This window comes from Bipolaris maydis (genome assembly GCF_028858645.1).
Source record: "Bipolaris maydis strain C4 unplaced genomic scaffold PSV08scaffold_4, whole genome shotgun sequence".
Classification (NCBI taxonomy): domain Eukaryota; kingdom Fungi; phylum Ascomycota; class Dothideomycetes; order Pleosporales; family Pleosporaceae; genus Bipolaris; species Bipolaris maydis.
The window spans coordinates 785,858-802,939 of record NW_027093860.1 but is presented as its reverse complement, the minus strand read 5'-3'; the positions used below and the strand labels follow the sequence as shown (position 1 = coordinate 802,939).

The 17,082-nt window shown below is 51.8% G+C and overlaps 7 protein-coding genes across 7 annotated transcripts; 4 read left to right on the top strand and 3 right to left on the bottom strand.

Annotated features, from left to right (window-relative positions):
* Positions 1 to 1,284: 1,284 nt before the first annotated feature.
* On the top strand, positions 1,285 to 2,385 carry PSV08DRAFT_349446 (uncharacterized protein; the record flags this gene model as incomplete). The annotated part of the gene is made up of 1 exon (XM_066092821.1): positions 1,285 to 2,385. The coding sequence occupies one exon, from the start codon at positions 1,285 to 1,287 to the stop codon at positions 2,383 to 2,385; it is 1,101 nt and encodes a 366-aa protein (XP_065949421.1).
* Positions 2,386 to 2,922: 537 nt separating this feature from the next.
* On the top strand, positions 2,923 to 4,206 carry PSV08DRAFT_387300 (uncharacterized protein; the record flags this gene model as incomplete). The annotated part of the gene is made up of 1 exon (XM_014223871.2): positions 2,923 to 4,206. The coding sequence occupies one exon, from the start codon at positions 2,923 to 2,925 to the stop codon at positions 4,204 to 4,206; it is 1,284 nt and encodes a 427-aa protein (XP_014079346.2).
* A 1,218-nt stretch (positions 4,207 to 5,424) lies between these two features.
* On the bottom strand, positions 5,425 to 6,171 carry PSV08DRAFT_360603 (uncharacterized protein; the record flags this gene model as incomplete). The annotated part of the gene is made up of 2 exons (XM_014223870.2): positions 5,425 to 5,759; positions 5,821 to 6,171. 2 exons carry the CDS (start codon positions 6,169 to 6,171, stop codon positions 5,673 to 5,675), a joined length of 438 nt encoding a protein of 145 aa, XP_014079345.2. The 3' UTR covers positions 5,425 to 5,672.
* A 772-nt stretch (positions 6,172 to 6,943) lies between these two features.
* On the top strand, positions 6,944 to 8,919 carry PSV08DRAFT_198672 (uncharacterized protein). The gene is made up of 2 exons (XM_014223869.1): positions 6,944 to 7,165; positions 7,227 to 8,919. Exons 1-2 carry the CDS (start codon positions 7,139 to 7,141, stop codon positions 8,793 to 8,795), a joined length of 1,596 nt encoding a protein of 531 aa, XP_014079344.1. The 5' UTR covers positions 6,944 to 7,138; the 3' UTR covers positions 8,796 to 8,919.
* Positions 8,920 to 10,046: 1,127 nt separating this feature from the next.
* PSV08DRAFT_349442 (uncharacterized protein) lies at positions 10,047 to 11,409 on the top strand (the record flags this gene model as incomplete). Its single annotated transcript, XM_014223868.1, has 3 exons — positions 10,047 to 10,148; positions 10,224 to 10,698; positions 10,748 to 11,409. The coding sequence occupies 3 exons, from the start codon at positions 10,047 to 10,049 to the stop codon at positions 11,407 to 11,409; spliced, it is 1,239 nt and encodes a 412-aa protein (XP_014079343.1).
* Positions 11,410 to 12,052: 643 nt separating this feature from the next.
* PSV08DRAFT_219404 (glycoside hydrolase) lies at positions 12,053 to 15,107 on the bottom strand (the record flags this gene model as incomplete). Its single annotated transcript, XM_014223867.2, has 2 exons — positions 12,053 to 14,841; positions 15,061 to 15,107. The coding sequence occupies 2 exons, from the start codon at positions 15,105 to 15,107 to the stop codon at positions 12,201 to 12,203; spliced, it is 2,688 nt and encodes an 895-aa protein (XP_014079342.1). The 3' UTR covers positions 12,053 to 12,200.
* Positions 15,108 to 15,511: 404 nt separating this feature from the next.
* On the bottom strand, positions 15,512 to 16,897 carry PSV08DRAFT_360600 (uncharacterized protein). The gene is made up of 2 exons (XM_014223866.2): positions 16,186 to 16,897; positions 15,512 to 16,132 (listed from the first exon to the last, which is right to left on the bottom strand). The coding sequence occupies exons 1-2, from the start codon at positions 16,796 to 16,798 to the stop codon at positions 15,870 to 15,872; spliced, it is 876 nt and encodes a 291-aa protein (XP_014079341.1). The 5' UTR covers positions 16,799 to 16,897; the 3' UTR covers positions 15,512 to 15,869.
* Between the last annotated feature and the right edge of the window lie 185 nt (positions 16,898 to 17,082).

The following is a 17,082-nucleotide window of genomic DNA, read 5'->3' as shown; positions in this document are numbered from 1 at the left end:
GCTTGTTCTCACAAACAGGATACTTAAGTAAAAAATGTGAGAATCAGTAGAGCGTGTGCATAGGATACTGCAAGCCCAGGCTCAAGCAGGGTTAGCAAACAAATGGGTAGTGGCGAGGCGGTGTTGGTGAAGGTGAATGTGCGAGGGTCTCGGATCGATGAAAGTCGTATAAGGCCCGGATTTCCACATGAAACTGGCTTGAATAACAAGATCTATGACTTACGACTATGAGTTCTTTTAGGAAGAAGATTTAGCGGCTGAGTCGAGTATTGTGCGTAGATTTGCTATCGCGGCAGCTGGTCCTACGCAAGCCTTTACCATACCCTTGCTCTTTTTCCTACAAACGAGTTTTGGTGATAGACTGTATGAGAATCACAACAGAAACTGCAAGGCTATCTATGTTTTATAGATGACAGGAAGACGACATCGCGTTTTCCTTGTGGGAACCGTTCTGGTTAAACTATGGTTCCGAAGACGATGGATTGACAATGTCAAAAAAGGTGTTGGTGGGATTCGCTAGATCAATATTGGTGAAAATGCATTGTGTGGTAATGTCTGTATGGATGGTACGATACCGTCGTATCAGAGTAGCCGAAAATCTAAAAACTATGGCTGTAAGTCAACTTCACATATCCGGTCAGTGATTCATCGTCGCTAAACATATCTTAAAAACGAAACCAGGGCTTTTTGGCAAAAAATTTTTGACCACGGTAACAGTAACAATTGGTTCTAGTCTACGTAACGCGAAACCACTATAATACTCTATGGTAAATGCTCGTAGCTGATGATCGATTGCAGTAACCAGAAATCAGATACAAAGTGCATACCTCAGATCTCTCTGATTCCAACAACGGGTGCATGATTTTAACTGTGTTCGAGAGAAAATGAGAGCGGAAAACGCCACGGATAGGTAGGACCACGTGCGCTGACGGTGTGCACATGGTTGAAAGGCTACACCGTGTAAGGTGAACCAAGTTTTCCAAGGAACCAGGAAAAGTGGGAAGCTCCATCCCATTCCCACAAAGTGAATGTGAGAGCGCACAAAGACCGCACATGAACCAGTGAATTGCGAGGACTCACTAAGTGGATCTACGCTGCGTGTGATAACCATAGTTCACTCACTGTGCTCAGTCTTTTCATCACCTCTGGGCATTCACGAATCTCATGACTCCCAGATTTCGACCAGGAACTTCTTTTCATTTTCTCCCTCGATTAAGATCCACTCGAAACAACAAGTACCGTCCAGGAAAAAATGCGAGACATTCCCTGGGTCAACAACACATCATGAAAAAATTTTATTCCTCAAAGCCTCTCGAGAAGCGCTTAGAGCCCAGCGCATCTACAGGCAAACAAATTTTGCCTCTGTCCATCGAAGGATCGGCAGCCTTGTCGATTCCTGACCCGCAATTTAGTGAACGCATGAAAGATGTCGTCCAATTCTTCCAGGGAATAAATCATACAGAGACTCTAGAGTTCTGCTTGGGACTTGAAAGGCCAAATACACCGGTACTTGCTGAACACGTTGTGCTCATTGCGGTGCGGTGTGGCAAGCTGAGTGGAGAGCGCCCTGCACTGCTGGATGTTGGAGTACACACTGTCAAACGCCGAGGCATACAGGAGAAGTATGCATGCCCTGGACCGCATAGCCTGGAAATCCTTCGCAACGTTTCATACTATCACATATGTATGCAAGATAATGCGCGTTATGTGAATCTCCTAGGAGGTACTCTAGATCCCCATAGAACCCGCTTTGGGCGCACGCGGTTTGTAGACGGAAAAGAAGCCAAAGTTGTGCTCGAAGATTTCTTCCGACAACCTGTCGAGCCTTCGGCATCGGGAAAAGAGTATTGTCCTGTTTCAGACAAGCATTTAGTCCCAGGTGCCTGTCCAATTGTCATTCTACAAGACGGCCCATGGCAGCGCCATTCGCTCCTCAATGCTCTCGGTCTTGAACAAACCATCGGAGAGAATATTGTATCAATGATAAGCGCGCAACAAATTGCTCGCGAAACAGGCTTTGGCTGGCGTGACAAGACTTTCACAGTCGGGCAACTCGCTACCGATCTCAAGATCGACTTCCCTGAACACCGGAGCGCTGCCGACTGCGCTGCATATTCCCTCATAATTTGTATACAGATGGTTATGCGCTCAAAGATACCACTGGCAAAGCAGCCAATTCAGTCTGTCGTCAACGTTGCAATGCTGCACAGCCAATGCAATCAACCGTTATGGGGTAACGAGTACCATTGTTCGAGGTGCGGACGACACGATCACATCCGCAAAGATTGCCGTGTGATGCAGATTGTGAGGATGTGTTCCAAGTGTGTCAAAGCAGGGAGGCACCCGGCTGCGTGGTCTCATGTGCCGCAAATGTGCCCCTGGTAAGACTGCTCGTCATTGCCTCGTCGGTTGGGAAGAAGTAATGTTCATAGTTCTGGAGACGGGGTTCTGCTGCTCCTAGAAAGGTATGTAGTAATAGTATATGTACAAGCTCAACGCATGACTGTTTGCTGGACGATGCCTGCAATCTTCACATGTGAACATGTGGGCAGCACCAACCGTTGGTGGCGCTGGGCTGAGACGTTGCGTTTGCGGGATGAGATCATCAGTACCAAGCCACATGTGGCGGCAGCAGCCGCGCACCCTTCTTCCACACCTCAAGGGTCACAACCTGTCACTTGTCCTCTACAAAATCTTATTCGCCACAGCGCATTTTGGCTATCTCACAGCATATCTATATACGTACACCGACAGCCCGGTTTACTCTGTGTCGACCTGTTGTGCCTGATACAACGCTGGGGTCTCCACACCTGCTTTCCCCGCATCCCACCTTGCCAGGCCATCTCCACGTGTTCGCGACTCAAGTCTACAAAGTACCTCTCGGCCGTAGGTCGTTGGATCTCCAATACTAACACCACACCGATGTCAAATCCCATAACCAACGGCGACAACGGGAGCGCTAGCGCTCCGCGTGATCATCTGAGTAACTTGCCCGAGGAAATCTTGCTCCAGATCTTCGAAGCCGTGGGCCGCAATGCCAGGCGCGACCTCTGTAGTGTGTCGCGCGTCAACAAGAAATGCCATCGCCTCAGTGATGCCATTCTCTACAAGAGCATTCTTTTCGATTCGCCGGAGCTGCATCTTACCTTTAGCGAGTCGCTGAGTCGGCGGCCTCGTCGCGGCTCTGCTATTCACGAAATCAAGCTCTCATACCCTTCTTCGGAACTGTCGCAGCTGGCCCTCGATGCACCAGTGCATGGCTCGTATCTCGACCCCAAGCGATCAGACAGCCTTTCACGGACATTGTCTATCATGTCGAATTTGGAAAAGTTGGATATCTCAGTACCAGATGTGTTGCTGCATGGCATTGGAACCTTGTTCAATGGTCCGTTCGATCTTACCTGTTTGAAGACGTGTTCGCTATTCTACCAATGCGCCAACGATGCATACTGGGACCTCCGCGAAAACATTCATATATTCGCTCACCCGACTCTTGAGACTTTGACCATTCGACGAGCGAAGCTAGACGAAAAGGGCTTTGACCACATTGAGCGACCCCATATGACAGCGCTAAAGCATCTCCATTTGATCGAGTGCGACATTAACGATGACTCGCTTGGTGATCTCCTTGAACTGCCCGAGGCGCTTGAGGAATTTGTTATGACGCAGACAGAAGAGCCAGAGCCAGAGTTGGAGGAGAGTTCCGATAACGTTGGGGACTATATCTTGGCTGCACAGTCGCAGGCCGAGTTTCTCAAGAGCATTACAATCGACCACCCTACACTTACTGGACGCAAGGTATTACGGATGAGAGAGTTTGCGGCACTGGAGACTCTGCGCCTGAACTGGGACTATCAGCTTTTTGGAAAATCGTCCAAGCGACCAAGGCTCCATTCAGTCGGATTACCGCCGGTCATGGAAACGCTGGAGTTCTTCAACGATCTAGGTAGCGACAGTGAAGTTACAGATCTTTTGCTAGCCACAATCGAGCAGAAGGACGTTGTTGCGAGAAACTGGAAGAAGTTCATAGTAGTCGAGGGGGAGAATGGAGTTTCTCGAGAAATCAAGGATGCGTGCAAGGCAGCGGGACTTCAGCTAGACATCATCGGGGCCATGGATGAGGATTCAGACGAGAATTCAGACAACGATTCAGACAACGATTCAGATGGGAATTCAGAGGACGATTCGGATCAGGACAGCGAGTAAGTTTAGAGCAAAGTCGATCTTCACCAATATCCGCCTAAACGCGTGCGCCGCATGACCCTGGAATACCTGGTCGCACCCGACCGCGTGCTTTTCAACAAGCGCCCTGCCGTATCAACTACGCAACTTGTCGTCATTATGCGCGATTCAGATCACATCAGATTCGACTTGAACTCCTTGGTAATCCCATGACACATCATTGTATCGACCTCTTTAATTATCACGGTTTCATTTTTCGATGTTAAAAGGCTGTTGGACCAACAGTCCGAAAGACTTTTGGTGACTTTTGTCATGCAAGGCCACGTCAGTACGGATTCCAGGAATGATGGCCGCAACCGAGAGAGCACTCCGCATTAAGGCGACAAAAACGAAGTCAGCGCGCAGCCACGTTATACATGCCTGGCTATTCGGTTGATGAAATCGACCAAGTATAGGTCGCGGATCAACTGCACATGGAGAGAAGTGGCTCTTGGATTTGTCCAGGCACTCATCTGTCACACATCCCAGGACCGTTCAAGGCATCTGCCACAGCAAACTAAAGTCTCCGACAGCGTAGAGTCGGACAGTCTATTTCTCACTTGCGAACTACACACCAACTTCCAAACCCATTTCTTCTTCTATTTCATGGAACTCAACAAAGCGGAGGAAGTATTTTTCCCATCAAGATCAACCTCGATTAGAAGCATTCCTAATCCTAGAAATACAATAGAAATAAAGATAGCATACACAATACCATCTAGATACCTCAATATCACTTAAATCCTTCATATTCAAACAGGGGGATTCCCATCTTTCCACTTCATCCACTCTCTACCACAAAACAAGCGTATATCTCCCCCTAACCACGAGCTTTCTCCGCTTCCTCACTCTCATTCTCTTCCCTTTTACACTCGCCCTCCCCTGTCTCCTCGCCTTTTTGCCTCCTACTACATCTTCCTTCCCATCCTTTCCTCTGCGTAACCCACTATCCTGCCACCCTTGCACATACATCCACACATGGCGCGCGAGCACGAGCACCACCATGGCTATGCTGTCGGCCTTGAGCTTGATGTGTGTAGCAGGTACGTAGGAGAAGCTAGGCCGTGGTATGGCGGCCAGGAGAGAAAAGGGGATGTATATGATTTGCTTGAGGGCTGTGACTGTTGTTGTGTTCATTTTTTGGGTTGGGTAGTTGGAGGAGCTGTGGAGAAGGAGGAAGGAAGGTGGGTAAGTGGGTTTTCTAGTGGTGGTGTTGACGTGGCGGGTTGTGAAGCAGTTCTTTGGTGTCAATGGACGGGGGATTTTTTCTACATGACGTTTTGCATGTCCGGTTGGTGTGTCTGCGTATCCTGTACAACGGCGTTGTTTTTTAGACCTGCGGCTTTGTACGGTGGTGTGTGGCTTTCAGGGTTGGAAATAAGGTACTGTTGATACACTGCTGTCCAGAGGTTTGGTCAAGATATTTACGAACAATGGAAGATGGCGATTTTTCATCTGTATATCCCACGTTTGGCGTCTGTGCCGTGGTATGCAGCGCCGGCAGGCAGTTCGAGTGGCCTATCGTCGTCAAAAGTCGGCTGTAGTAAGTCAGTTCAACCGTGTTCCCAGCCAATGTTACTTGAGACGAAAAAAACGAACCGCTGCGGCGTATCCATCAATTTGCTGGGGAGGCAGAGGAGCCAGTCTCCCACTGCCTTGCAATTCCTGAGGCCCACGGTATGGCTCTTGGATATCGAGTTCCTGTGGACGTAGCAATGCTCCTTGAGGATTGCTTTGCGCACCGGCTGGTACCGTATATTGGTATCCCACGAACGGTGTCAGCTGGTCCTCCTGCATTTTGCGTATGGCCTTCTTGCGCTGTCGTTGTTTTCTGCACATTACACAGAAGATGACGGTACAAAATGCCCCTACTATGACCAGACTGACGAGGCCAACGATACCTCCGATGACTGTGGGTTTCAGATTTGTGCGGCGGTGAAGGGGCGCCATATTTTGCGGTATAGCCTGTCACGTCTTCAAGCTGGTGTCGGGTTGCTATTGTACATAGAACCGCCCACCAGGAACCTGGGGGTTTGGTGTATTTAAACAACCCATTGGCTTGGAGTGGCTATGTAATGCGTTCAAGCCACGAACTTGGCCTGACGCAGCCATTGGCAGGATGTAGTGGAGCGTCTGCAGCTTGTTGGGGGCCTAAATGTTTATCTGCCCATTGTATTTGCCAGGCTTGCTTGAACGGATATGACATCTAAGGGGCTTAGAAGTAGGGCCGAGAATAGAACGGTAAAATGAGGAAATCTGGGTGCGGATCAGAGAAATATAGTGGCGACGAGCAGGCCACAAGGGTGATGATGTGGAGGCGCCCTCACGCCTACCCAGTGTCTACAGCGGTCCCGATCAAATGCATGTTTGCATAATAAGTGGCTTACACTGAAACCGCCAACTGCGTAGAAAGGTGCATTTGCGATAACAAGTACATGTGACGATGTCTAAAGGTGGTGAGTAGAAGCCTCAAAGCCGCTTGCGCTAGCGCCGATGGATGACGCGCGATTCGGCCTAAATGAATATGACGTGCGGCATCTAGCTGGCCGAGTAGATCAAAAATATATCGCATGCTCGATATCCTACACAGCACCGCCTCTTCTTCTTCATGATATGCTGACATTAACGATGCTGGGGTCAATAAGCTCCCGTCTGCGCTAAGCTCGGCTACAATTCTCCCAGCCACGGCTGAACTGCCATCACGCGCCAACGCAACCACCCCACCACTACGCATTACTGCCTTTTGCGCCGCACAGTCACATTGCATATCATCGTATCGCACTGATCACGGAACCTACAAGAAGAGGCTGCTGCGCGACACTGCCTCAGTCACAACTCCCCAGCGTCGGCCACCCAGTTCGGAGTATGCACTCGCCATATCGACACACCAGAGGACGTCAACGCTGCAACAAACAAAATGGATGAGGACTTGCGCATGCTTGAGGTATGTGAGCAAGGAAAACTGACTCAATACGCCCCTCCGCTAACACGGACGCGTCTCACAGGAGGAATATTGCCCGCCAATAGATCCCACACTTCTCTATACCATCTATTCGGACTATGCAGGGGAACCAGATGCTGTTGCCCGCACCAGGGAACTATTGGAGACCCTGAAGGCCACAGCCGAAGTGGAGGCACTTAATTTCGACCCCTCTGGTAGCAGCGGGGGCGCCGTGCAAGACAGTCCAGACAAAAGCAGCACCGACGCCGATTCATGGGGCACCCAGACGGTAACGACAGAGCACTCGTCCCTTTCAAACGACTTTGCCTCGCTTAGTGTGAGCGGGAGTTCGGGAAGCCCACAGGAATCATTCGAGAGTGGATATTATAAAGACACGGAACAGTTTGATGTTCCTACAAAGGAACTGTTGCTCGCCGAGACGTTTCCCGGCTTGCGGCTCGCCCAGGTGACGCACACGTTGAAAAAGTGCGGTTACGATTACGACAAAGCAACGGACGAGCTACTCAATCACGTCTTCTTCGACGATAGTAGGAAGAGCCCGACAGAAGAAGGTCCTATTGCCAAGGGTATCGAAGCCTTTTCTGAAGACCATCATATACCGCAAAAGGGAAAAAAGGGCAAGGCAAAGAAAAAGCAGAAAGTTTCGTTGAGTAACGTTGGAGCTGATTATTTTGTTGAATCAGATGTGCCGACAAACCGCTGGCAGAACACCAGCCGTGAATTGGAGTTTGTCACGTCGCGAACGAGCGTTCCAGCAAAGACTGTCTCGTCGCTCTATCATGCGAACGGCGCATCCTTGTCAGCGACTGTGTTGGCCATTGTGAAAAGAGACATTGAAGCGCACAAGAAGGAAGGGCAGCCAGATACTGCGCTGGTGCAAGACGCAATTACCCTAAACGAGAGTTTTCCTTCGATCGACTTGGAGCATGCAATTGCGGTCGTGCGCCTGACTGCCCCATCAGCCATCAAAGCCAAAGAACTCGCAAAGGCCCTTACCCAACAACCGGCGAGCGAAACGGGCGGCAAAGGTGGCATCAAACTTGACTTGCGATATGCTCCAGTCGATCTGTCCGATCCCTTGGAAGTAACCAAACTGCCTGTGCTTGCGCCTTCTGCGAGACCGCGTGACGCCGTCTCCACCGCTGCCGCTCGAAACGATGCGTTTACAAAAGCATCCAGCGCTTATCGCAGAGGCAAATCAACGCCGCTCATGAGGCAAGCTGCAGCATACTATGCGCAAGAGGGCCGTGACCTCAACGCCAACCTGAAAGTCATGAATGCAGCGGAAGCTGATTCTTTAGTTTCGTCGCAATCAGGACCTACGTACCTCGATCTGCACGGTGTAACTGTTGCGGATGCGACTAGGATAGCAAAGCAACGCACCCAGGCTTGGTGGAACGGCCTCGGGGAGCGCAAGATTCCCGAGTGGAGTGGCCCTGGTCGGAGAGGTGGAGGCGATGTCTTCAGGATCATCACAGGTTTGGGTAGGCACAGCGAAGGCGGCCGAGGTAAACTGGGGCCTGCGGTGTTGAAGACATTGGTAAACGAGGGTTGGAAAGTTGAAGCTGAGCCTGGTGAGTTGTACGTCACAGGTTTAGCGAGAAGAAGATGAACTTGAGCCTGGATCTGGAAAAGATGCGTTGTATACAGGCCATTTCTGTGTCAATGTTGTTTCAATATACCCTTGTGCATGCGCAAAAGCGCAATGATATGTCAAATGATGAACATTGCTGCAACAACGGTTGTGTAAACCAGAGGGCGTTAAAGATAGCATGCCCCTATTCCTATCTTGACGTATTAGCGCCGCGCCAAGTCTCCCACCGTTAACTGACCCACACTCGCCTTCCCCGTCCCCCCATTTTTCCCATGGCCATTACGCACGCAAGAACAAATCTCGAAACACTCGACAGCTTGTCGATGAGCTCTTCCTACATGAATAGTCGCAGGGCCAAGGCGCAATTGCCCTCGTGCCTGGGTTTCAAAATCAAAACGCGCGTTTTTTTCCTCCCTCTCTCGGACATGTATGGCGCCGCGGCGCGTTTGCCCGTTTCATGGGGGCTGCGACAGAAACAGCTACACCATTTGTATGCGAAAGTTGTTTTTTGGGTAAGGATAAGCTCTCCCGTTGACAAACGGTGTGTATACACATTGATTGCGAAGGAGTAATCGCCCAGCACCAAACTCAATGATATGAGGATTCAATCAATGTTTTCGAACACTTTATAGTTTGCAATTGGAATATCGCAATAGCAATATCATCAACTTGCTCATTGTACAAACATGTACAGGTACCAAAAAGATAGTCATCGTTCTATTAACATAGTGGACCCACCCACGTAATGAACGTTTCGCCCTCAAGGCCTCGTGGTCACAGACTGCCCGCATTGCGCATACCTTGCACCACCTGCACCCGCCTGAGGGCCTGTCCACCCTTGCGCACACGCAACATGATAGTCTTGTAATCGGGATCGCTACCAATACAGCAAGTCAAGGATGGAATAATGCAATAGCCATTTTGAACGCGTCAACCTTTTGATACCGGACGTGTCCAGCCCCGATGGCGGACCCTTGCTCCATTACAAGAGAAGAATGAATATATAGAAGGCAGCTAGAAAGTCGACAATTGCTTTTTTGTTATCAAGTCAAGTATTCGATACTCGTTCAGTTAGGCGGTTGCAAGCACCGTTCACGCATACACATATATATACCATCAGCCTTGTACATTCTGCTGCTAGCCAGCTTCGTCTTTACTATTCCTACACAAAGTACTTTCATACACCGCTGCCGGACAGTCTATTTCTTTTCGACACGACTATCTTTTTGAGAAAGCTATCACGATACGCTATATTTCACAACCATCATCATGAAGTTCGACACTAGCATTCTTCTTGCCTCTTTGGCTGCTTCCGCCGCCGCCGCTCCAGCTGCTAGGCCCAACAATGTTGCTATTGAGAAGCGCTTCCCTGTGCGTCTACACTTTGTTGCCCCTAAGTGGCGTTCGGTATTTTGATACGGGCCATCATAACTAACAAATCTCCAGGACGGAACCGCAGCCCAGCAACTTCCTGCACACTTCATTTCCACCGTCCGCAGGCTCACAAGCGAGAAGATTAAGACCAAGCGTCAGCTCGATGGTCTCCTCGGCAGTCTGAATGGCGGCGGCCTTGGTGATCTCCTTGGAGGACTGACTGGCGGCGGTGGTGGTAACGACGAAAACGCTCAGGCGGATTCTGGGAATGCTCAGGAGGGTTCTGGCAACGCCCAGGAGGGTTCTGGCAATGCTCAGGAGGGTTCTGGAAACGCTCAGGAGGGTGCTGGCAACAATCAGAATGCCAATGCTGGTGCTGGTGCTGAGAACGGTGCAGCAAACAATGGCACTGAGGCTGCTGGAGCTGGAAATGCCGCTGCGGGTAATGGGCAGGCTCAGATCGAGGGAGAGGATGAGCAGGCTCAGGGAAATGCCGCTGATGAAGGTGATATTCAGATCAATGGATTCGCAGGAAATGATGCGCAAGGTATGTCTTCTCTATTCTGAACTTGGGGTCATATACTAACGCTTCTCAGCTGCTGGACAGCAAAACGCTGGTTCTGCTGCCGCCCAGCAGGGACAGGCTGGTACTGCCAACACTGCTTCTGCCCAGAAAGGAGCAGAAAACGCGGATGCAGCTGCTGCTCAGCAAGGCCAGGCACAGGCGGGCAATGCTAACGCAGCCTATGGTCAGCAAAACCAGGCAGCTAATGCAGGAAATGCCAATGCTGCCTCTGCTGAGCAGGCCCAAGGTCAAGCTGGCAATGCCAACAATGGTGGTGCTCAGCAAGGACAGGCAGCTAACGCTGGAAATGCCAATGCTGGAAATGCCGACGCTGGAAATGCCAATGCTGGAAATGCCGACGCTGGAAACGCCAACGCTGGAAACGCCAATGCTGGAAATGCCAACGCTGCCTCTGCTGAGCAAGCCCAAGGCCAAGCTGGTGATGCCAACAACGCCGCTGCCCAACCATGTGCCGGCGCTGCTGGCGCTGCTGGCGCTGGTAATGCCAATGTAGCAGACGCCCAGCAAGCCCAGTCTGGCAACGCCGGCAACGCTGGTGCCGCATCCGCTCAGCAGACTCAAGGCCAGAACCAAGCCGGTTCCGCCCAAGCCTCTGGTAACGCTGCCAACAAGGGCGCCACTGCAGCCGGCAAGGCTGATTCTGCACTTGCGGACTCCCAGGAGGAGGACTAAATGCCTTTGCCCTCTATGTAGGCACTGGGAGATGGTAGGGACTTGATGAGAGCAGGGGGGGATAGGGAGAAGTGGGAGAAGACGAGTTGTGACGGAGAAGAAAGAGGATGGGGGGGTTGGAAACACGAATGGAAAGGGGAAGCAAGGGCAACATGGGAATGGAGACCCAAGAAGGTAATGACGATGATGAGGCGGGAATGCTACGATATATTTGCGAAGAACATGTGTACGATCACTTTTTTTTTTGTTTGCTAGGTAATGAAAATTACGAATAGTCTCTGTTTGGGAAATGATTTGGGTTGACTTTTTCTGGGTTTGATAGTGAAGAAAGTGTTGTATGAATAGATTTGTTTTTGAACCCCCAGAGAAACAAAGAACACTTGTAAGGTTGAAAGTGGTTTTTATTCGTATAAGATTGGGATGGTCAGTGTTGCCAAAGGATACAGTTTCCATAGCACCGATATCAGAGAGACAGTGACGACTTTTTTTTTTCTCCAAACGAATGAGGGGGGGGGTTCGTTGCAGTACCAAAGTTGATTTCAAACGTATTGCGATTCGTATATACACCGTGTCCCTAACACCAATGCAAAAAAAGTAGGCACACAAAAAAAGAAAAGGAAAGTCCAGAACTAAAAAAAAAAAAAAATCGCCCTGTTCACTAACCGCCAGCTCCTCATATACTCATTCACATCACAGCATTACTCGCATCATTCTTTAAACTCCCGCCCTAAAAAAAAGACGCACTAGGGGACACACTTTTCATGGCCTAATCACCAACCCCCCTCAATCCATTACCACAAATCCGCACTCCCATTAACGCCAACGCCACGCCGATAATTCTCCGCCAAGCCATCAAAAGAATCCAAATTCTGGACTCCGCCGCCGGGACACGTCCAGTTACGGTCATAGGCCTTATCGGGCAAGATACCGGCCTCGAGTCCACGGCGATAACTCCACTGTGTGCTACCCTCCGTCTCCCAAGTCCAGTAGAACCAGCCCCAACCGGCCTCGAAGGCGTCCATCTGGCCAATGGCGAACTGGTAGAGCCACTTTTTGTATTCGGCAGAGTACGACGAGGGGTCGGCGTTTGCTTGTGTGCAGGAGCATTGGGAGGATTGGAGGGGGCATTGCGGGGCGAGGACTGCGCTGGTTTTGTCGGTGGATTGCAGAGTGCCTTCCCAGCGGGAGCCGGTGCCGACGTTGTTGATGTACTGCGTACAGTCTGTGTCTGCCTGGGACCACTCGCCGCACATTGTGGGGCCGAAGCCTGTTGCCGTGTTCATGCTGCGTTTGGATTGCTGGGTCCAGCCCTCGCAGGCAAAGTTGAGCTTGTCGCGGTGTTTGAGCTTGAGCTGGTCGGTGTTGAAGATTACGTATTGGTGGACGTCGAGGAGGAGGTCTTTGTTGCCTTGGAGTTTGCCTTGCCAGTTGTCGAGGCCCATGAAGCCGTCGCCGAAGATGATGATGGCGGTTATGCCGTCGGAGCGGATTTGGTCAATGGCTTTTTGGGTCCAGGCGAGGACTTTTTGCGTGTCAAGTTCGACCATGCGGGGCTCGTTGACGAGGCCGTACATTGTCACGAGGTTCTTGTAGCGCTCTTGGGCGAAAAAGACGGAGAGCTTGTGGTGGATGTCCAGACTGCGTTGGGCGTTTGTGTCGCCATCGGTGCCGTTGAGCCAGCCGATCGTACCCTGACGGCCAGAATGATTCCATCCGTTCTGACTACCAGGTACGCCGTGGAGATCGAGGTTCACGCGAAGGCCGTTTTGTCGGCAGTATTCAATGCCGCGGAGGAGGTAGCGCCATGACACCTGCGGCACGTATACATCGTCATCGTAGGTTTGGACCATCCAGTAACCGAACGGAAAACGGACATGATCCATGCCAGCCGCTCGAATGTCGGCAAACGTCTGTTTAGTGATAAAGGTCGCGTAGTGCTGCTCCAATGTCGATTTGGCTTTGGCAGGCCCCAGCTTACTAAGAAATGTCCATTCGTCCACTACATTATCCTTTGATCCAAACTGCGAAAAGAAGGATGGTGTGATAAAAGGCTCGAGGTTGAGCCATCCACCAACGTTGACGCCGCGGATAGGCATCGTGCCATATTCGAATTTGTCTGACAGCTTTGGTACGGATGGGTTGGCTTGGACGTCGTCGTTCCATGTCGAATTGAGTCCGATAATGGGGAGACCTCCTACAAGCTCGTTCGTGTAGGTGACATTGAAGTCTTGAGTATCCAACCAAGACCATGGGTCCAGTATACCACCCCGATCCTGTTCGGGCACGCTGTTTCGATCTTTGCCAGCGAGATTGCTAGTAGATGGCCCAGACGACGAGCCAGCTGTGGGTCCGCTTCCTGTGTTGGCGGGGCTACTACTCTTGCCAGAAAGGACTACGCCCACGGGTATGATGATGGCCAGCAAAAGTATGACAGACAGTACGCCGATCAGTATGCGCTTGCGCTTCTTCTTCTTCCTTGCAAGCTCCTCCTCAGAATGGACTGTCGGCGCACCCCCTCCACGCTTCTCCATCATGTAGCGGTATTCTGAGTCGTCATCAATGCCTCCCTCTTCTGCCAATGGACCACTGACGACACGCCGCTTTTTCTGCTCGGTCCTGTGCTGCTTCTCCTGTCTCCTTCGGTCCCTTCTCTCTTCAGCTTCTGAGGCCGTGTACTTGGATTCACGTCGTCGTCTTCGCTCTTCTCTTTCGTCATCGGTGCGGGAGCCCCGCTTCCGCTCGAGCTCGTCCTCGGTCTGACTGGCCTTGAGCTCAGCTGCTCTCCGTCGCTCTTCGCGCCGCTTTCTTGCCTTTTCTTCCTGGATAACGGCATCGCTCTCGGCGGCGCGTCGCCTGGCCTCTTCCTCTTTCTGCTCTTTTCTCTTTGCTGCACGCTCCTCCTTTAGCCTTTCCTGTTCGAGTTTTTTCTCCTTTCTTCGGACTTCCTTCAAGTAATCCTCATCGTAGTCGTAGGTTCCCCAGCCACTCGACTTTTTGGCATTGGTCTTATCGAGCTTTGCGAGAGCATCCAAGCTCAAGGGCGCAGAGCCTCGGCTGCCGCTGCCGCTTCCATCTGTCTTGGAGTTGCGGCGCGAGCCCCGCGCTTTACGGGGAGCTGACGACTCGTATTCGGTATCGCTCTGTTGTCTTGAGCGGCGCTGAGGCCGTGGTAGTACGTCGCCTTGGGAGTCGGTAGCTCGGTGGCCTTTTCTTCGCCGCCCCTCTGCGTCTTGTGCTGCGGGCTCGCCCTGAGACTCTCTACGTTTGCGTCTTTCAGGATCTACCTCGCCGTGCGATTCTCTGCGTCGTCTTCGCTCGTCGCCATGGGGCCGTCTGCGCGAGGGGTCGCGGTCGCTCATTGGAGGAGAGTTGTTGGCTGCAAGCAGCTCTTGTAGGTTGGGAATGCGAAAGCGCGGTGTAGAATCGTGGGGGCTACAAAGCACTTCATGCAAGCTTGAACATGACAAAAACAAAGAAATACGCCGAGACGGGGAAATCACGACGCGGGGGGAGGACTCGGACTGGTTCTCAATCTATCAAGGGCCTACGCAATGGTAGCGAATATGTACAAGGGCGGCTGGCCACATGCACGAATTCAAGCTTGCTGGGATGTTGAGGTGGTTGCTGGGGTGATTGATGTTGATGGCTTACCTGACGTGGCCGAGCCGCTGGGCACTGGAAACTGCTTGGAATGCCATCTCGGAAGCGCGGCAAACTTTGATTCAGACCAAGTTTACGATGTGATTTGTTGCGCAGCGTCAACAAAGCAGATGTGCTGCGGCTGCAGACTCGTCAGCTCGTACTCGGTCTCATCTGTTAGCACACATCATTTTGTGCCGCCGTGTGCCTAACAAAGTTGCATGCGTGCCAACCAGTCTAGAACGCAAGCGGTCAAAACCTAAGCCGTGCAGACAGCCCTCTGAGCCACGACAGGACGTCATTCGACAAGTGCCGCACACCGCTGGAGTGTGCATCTTGTCGGGTACAGAAGTCGACCAGGCCCTGCGTCAACAGGGCAGGCAGATCTGCTCAGCCACCCGTCCACCTCTACAACATGACATCACACCACGTGGGAGCGACCCCTGGACCCCCACTCGGCCGTGTGTAAAAATCATCATAGTGCATTGAGTATGTATGTAGGTATGTGTGTGTGTATGGTATCATAGCGTGAAAAGTACAAAAGAAATGCGCCATGGCGGATACGTCTTTTTCCTATCCGCCAACAAAGCCCGCGAAGGCATACCCGTGCCTCTCTAGCAAGTTGGTCGACGGGTGGTAGTAGTGACGGTGCAACAATGGCACCGCTTGGATAGAACTGATAAGCCAGTCGCCGCCCAATACGAAGTAGCCAACCGGCGTTCATGGCAGCATACAGCGCGGCAGTCCTTTCGGAAGAGGAAGTGCATGGCAGCTCTCGCTGCGTGGACAGATTTAAAAGATTGTGACTCCGAGGTAGGCGCTCACGAAGCAGTCACGCCCTGGGAAGAACCTGCAGCATCTGCAGCAGCGGGCGCTTTGCCCTTGTCGGCAGTCTTCTTGTCGTCATCGCTGTAGAGGCCGTGCTCGTAGATGTAGTCGACCACCTTGTCGGGAATGTAGTAACGGATGCTCTTACCGCGCTTGCGGAACAAGCGAATCTTGGTTGATGAGACGTCGTTCTGGATGAGTTGCGGGATGACGCGGATGTTGTCTCTCCATTGCTGCAGTTGAACAAGGGCATCGTCTATTTCGCTTTGAGTCAGCATTTGCAAGGCAAGCGAGTAGGAAATCACCTACCAATATCTGTACCGCTGCGTTCGAGGATAAAGGCGCCATAGTGGCCCAAGATCTTGCTCAGATCCTCACGAGCCCACAGTCCGGGGGTGCTCATGGTCTGGATTAGGTCAGCGCCGGCGAGCAAGGCGACATGGATGCGGCGCTTCTCGCCATTTTCCGTAGCGATGCCTCCCATGACTTGGTTGAGCTCGTAGTCAAAGTGGTCGAGGACCTTGACGGTGGGGAGGTATTCCTTGTGCAGCGGCTCCCAAGGATCAACACCGATCCAGGTCGAGCTGTCCTGGACAGCGATCCTGGTCATGTTGATTCTGTGCTGTGCAGAGGCCAGGCCGGCCTTCTTGTACGCATCGCCGACGGGACTGAAGAAGCCGCCGACAACTTCAAAATCGGTTTCGAATTCACAGTAATCAGCCGCTTCTTCGAACATGCGCAGATGGAGATTGGTTGGCGGGGAGAAGGAGCCACATGATACGAGGACTAGCGGCTGCTTGTTAGGGTTGGAAAGCGTCTTCTTCAGCCTCTCCGTGGGAAACGTGTAGTTGTCGAGCGACATGGCTTCGGCGTTGGGCACTCCGGCGTCAAGCAGGATGTCGCGATTAGTAGTCGAGGTCATGGTCGCGACTTGTGAGGCGGCCGGGGCAGTGGCCGGGTGTGTGAGGGGGGACAAGGGCGTGTGGTTGCGGCGAGGGGCTGGGTCTTGTTTGGGAGATTGGGCTGAGGTGAAGAGTCAATTGGCAGTGGGGAAGAGACATTTATGAGTGAAAGGCTTACGAATACTGGGATCAACGGGGTTGTCCGGTAGCCTACCGGCGGGCTAGGCGGTAGTGAGAAGCACGCGGGTAGGGGTCTGTTATGACGCGGGGCTGTTGAGGCGACACCCGAGGGTCGCAAAGTGCC

Bases quoted from the DNA above. Each gene is read 5' to 3' on its own strand.
- PSV08DRAFT_360600 (XM_014223866.2), bottom strand. From the start codon at position 16,798: ATGACCTCGACTACTAATCGCGACATCCTGCTTGACGCCGGAGTGCCC. The intron at 16,133-16,185 runs GTAGGTGATTTC...AAAGCGAAATAG, and splicing joins ACGCAGCGGTACAGATATTG to ACGATGCCCTTGTTCAACTG.
- PSV08DRAFT_198672 (XM_014223869.1), top strand. From the start codon at position 7,139: ATGGATGAGGACTTGCGCATGCTTGAG. The intron at 7,166-7,226 runs GTATGTGAGCAA...CGCGTCTCACAG, and splicing joins AGGACTTGCGCATGCTTGAG to GAGGAATATTGCCCGCCAAT.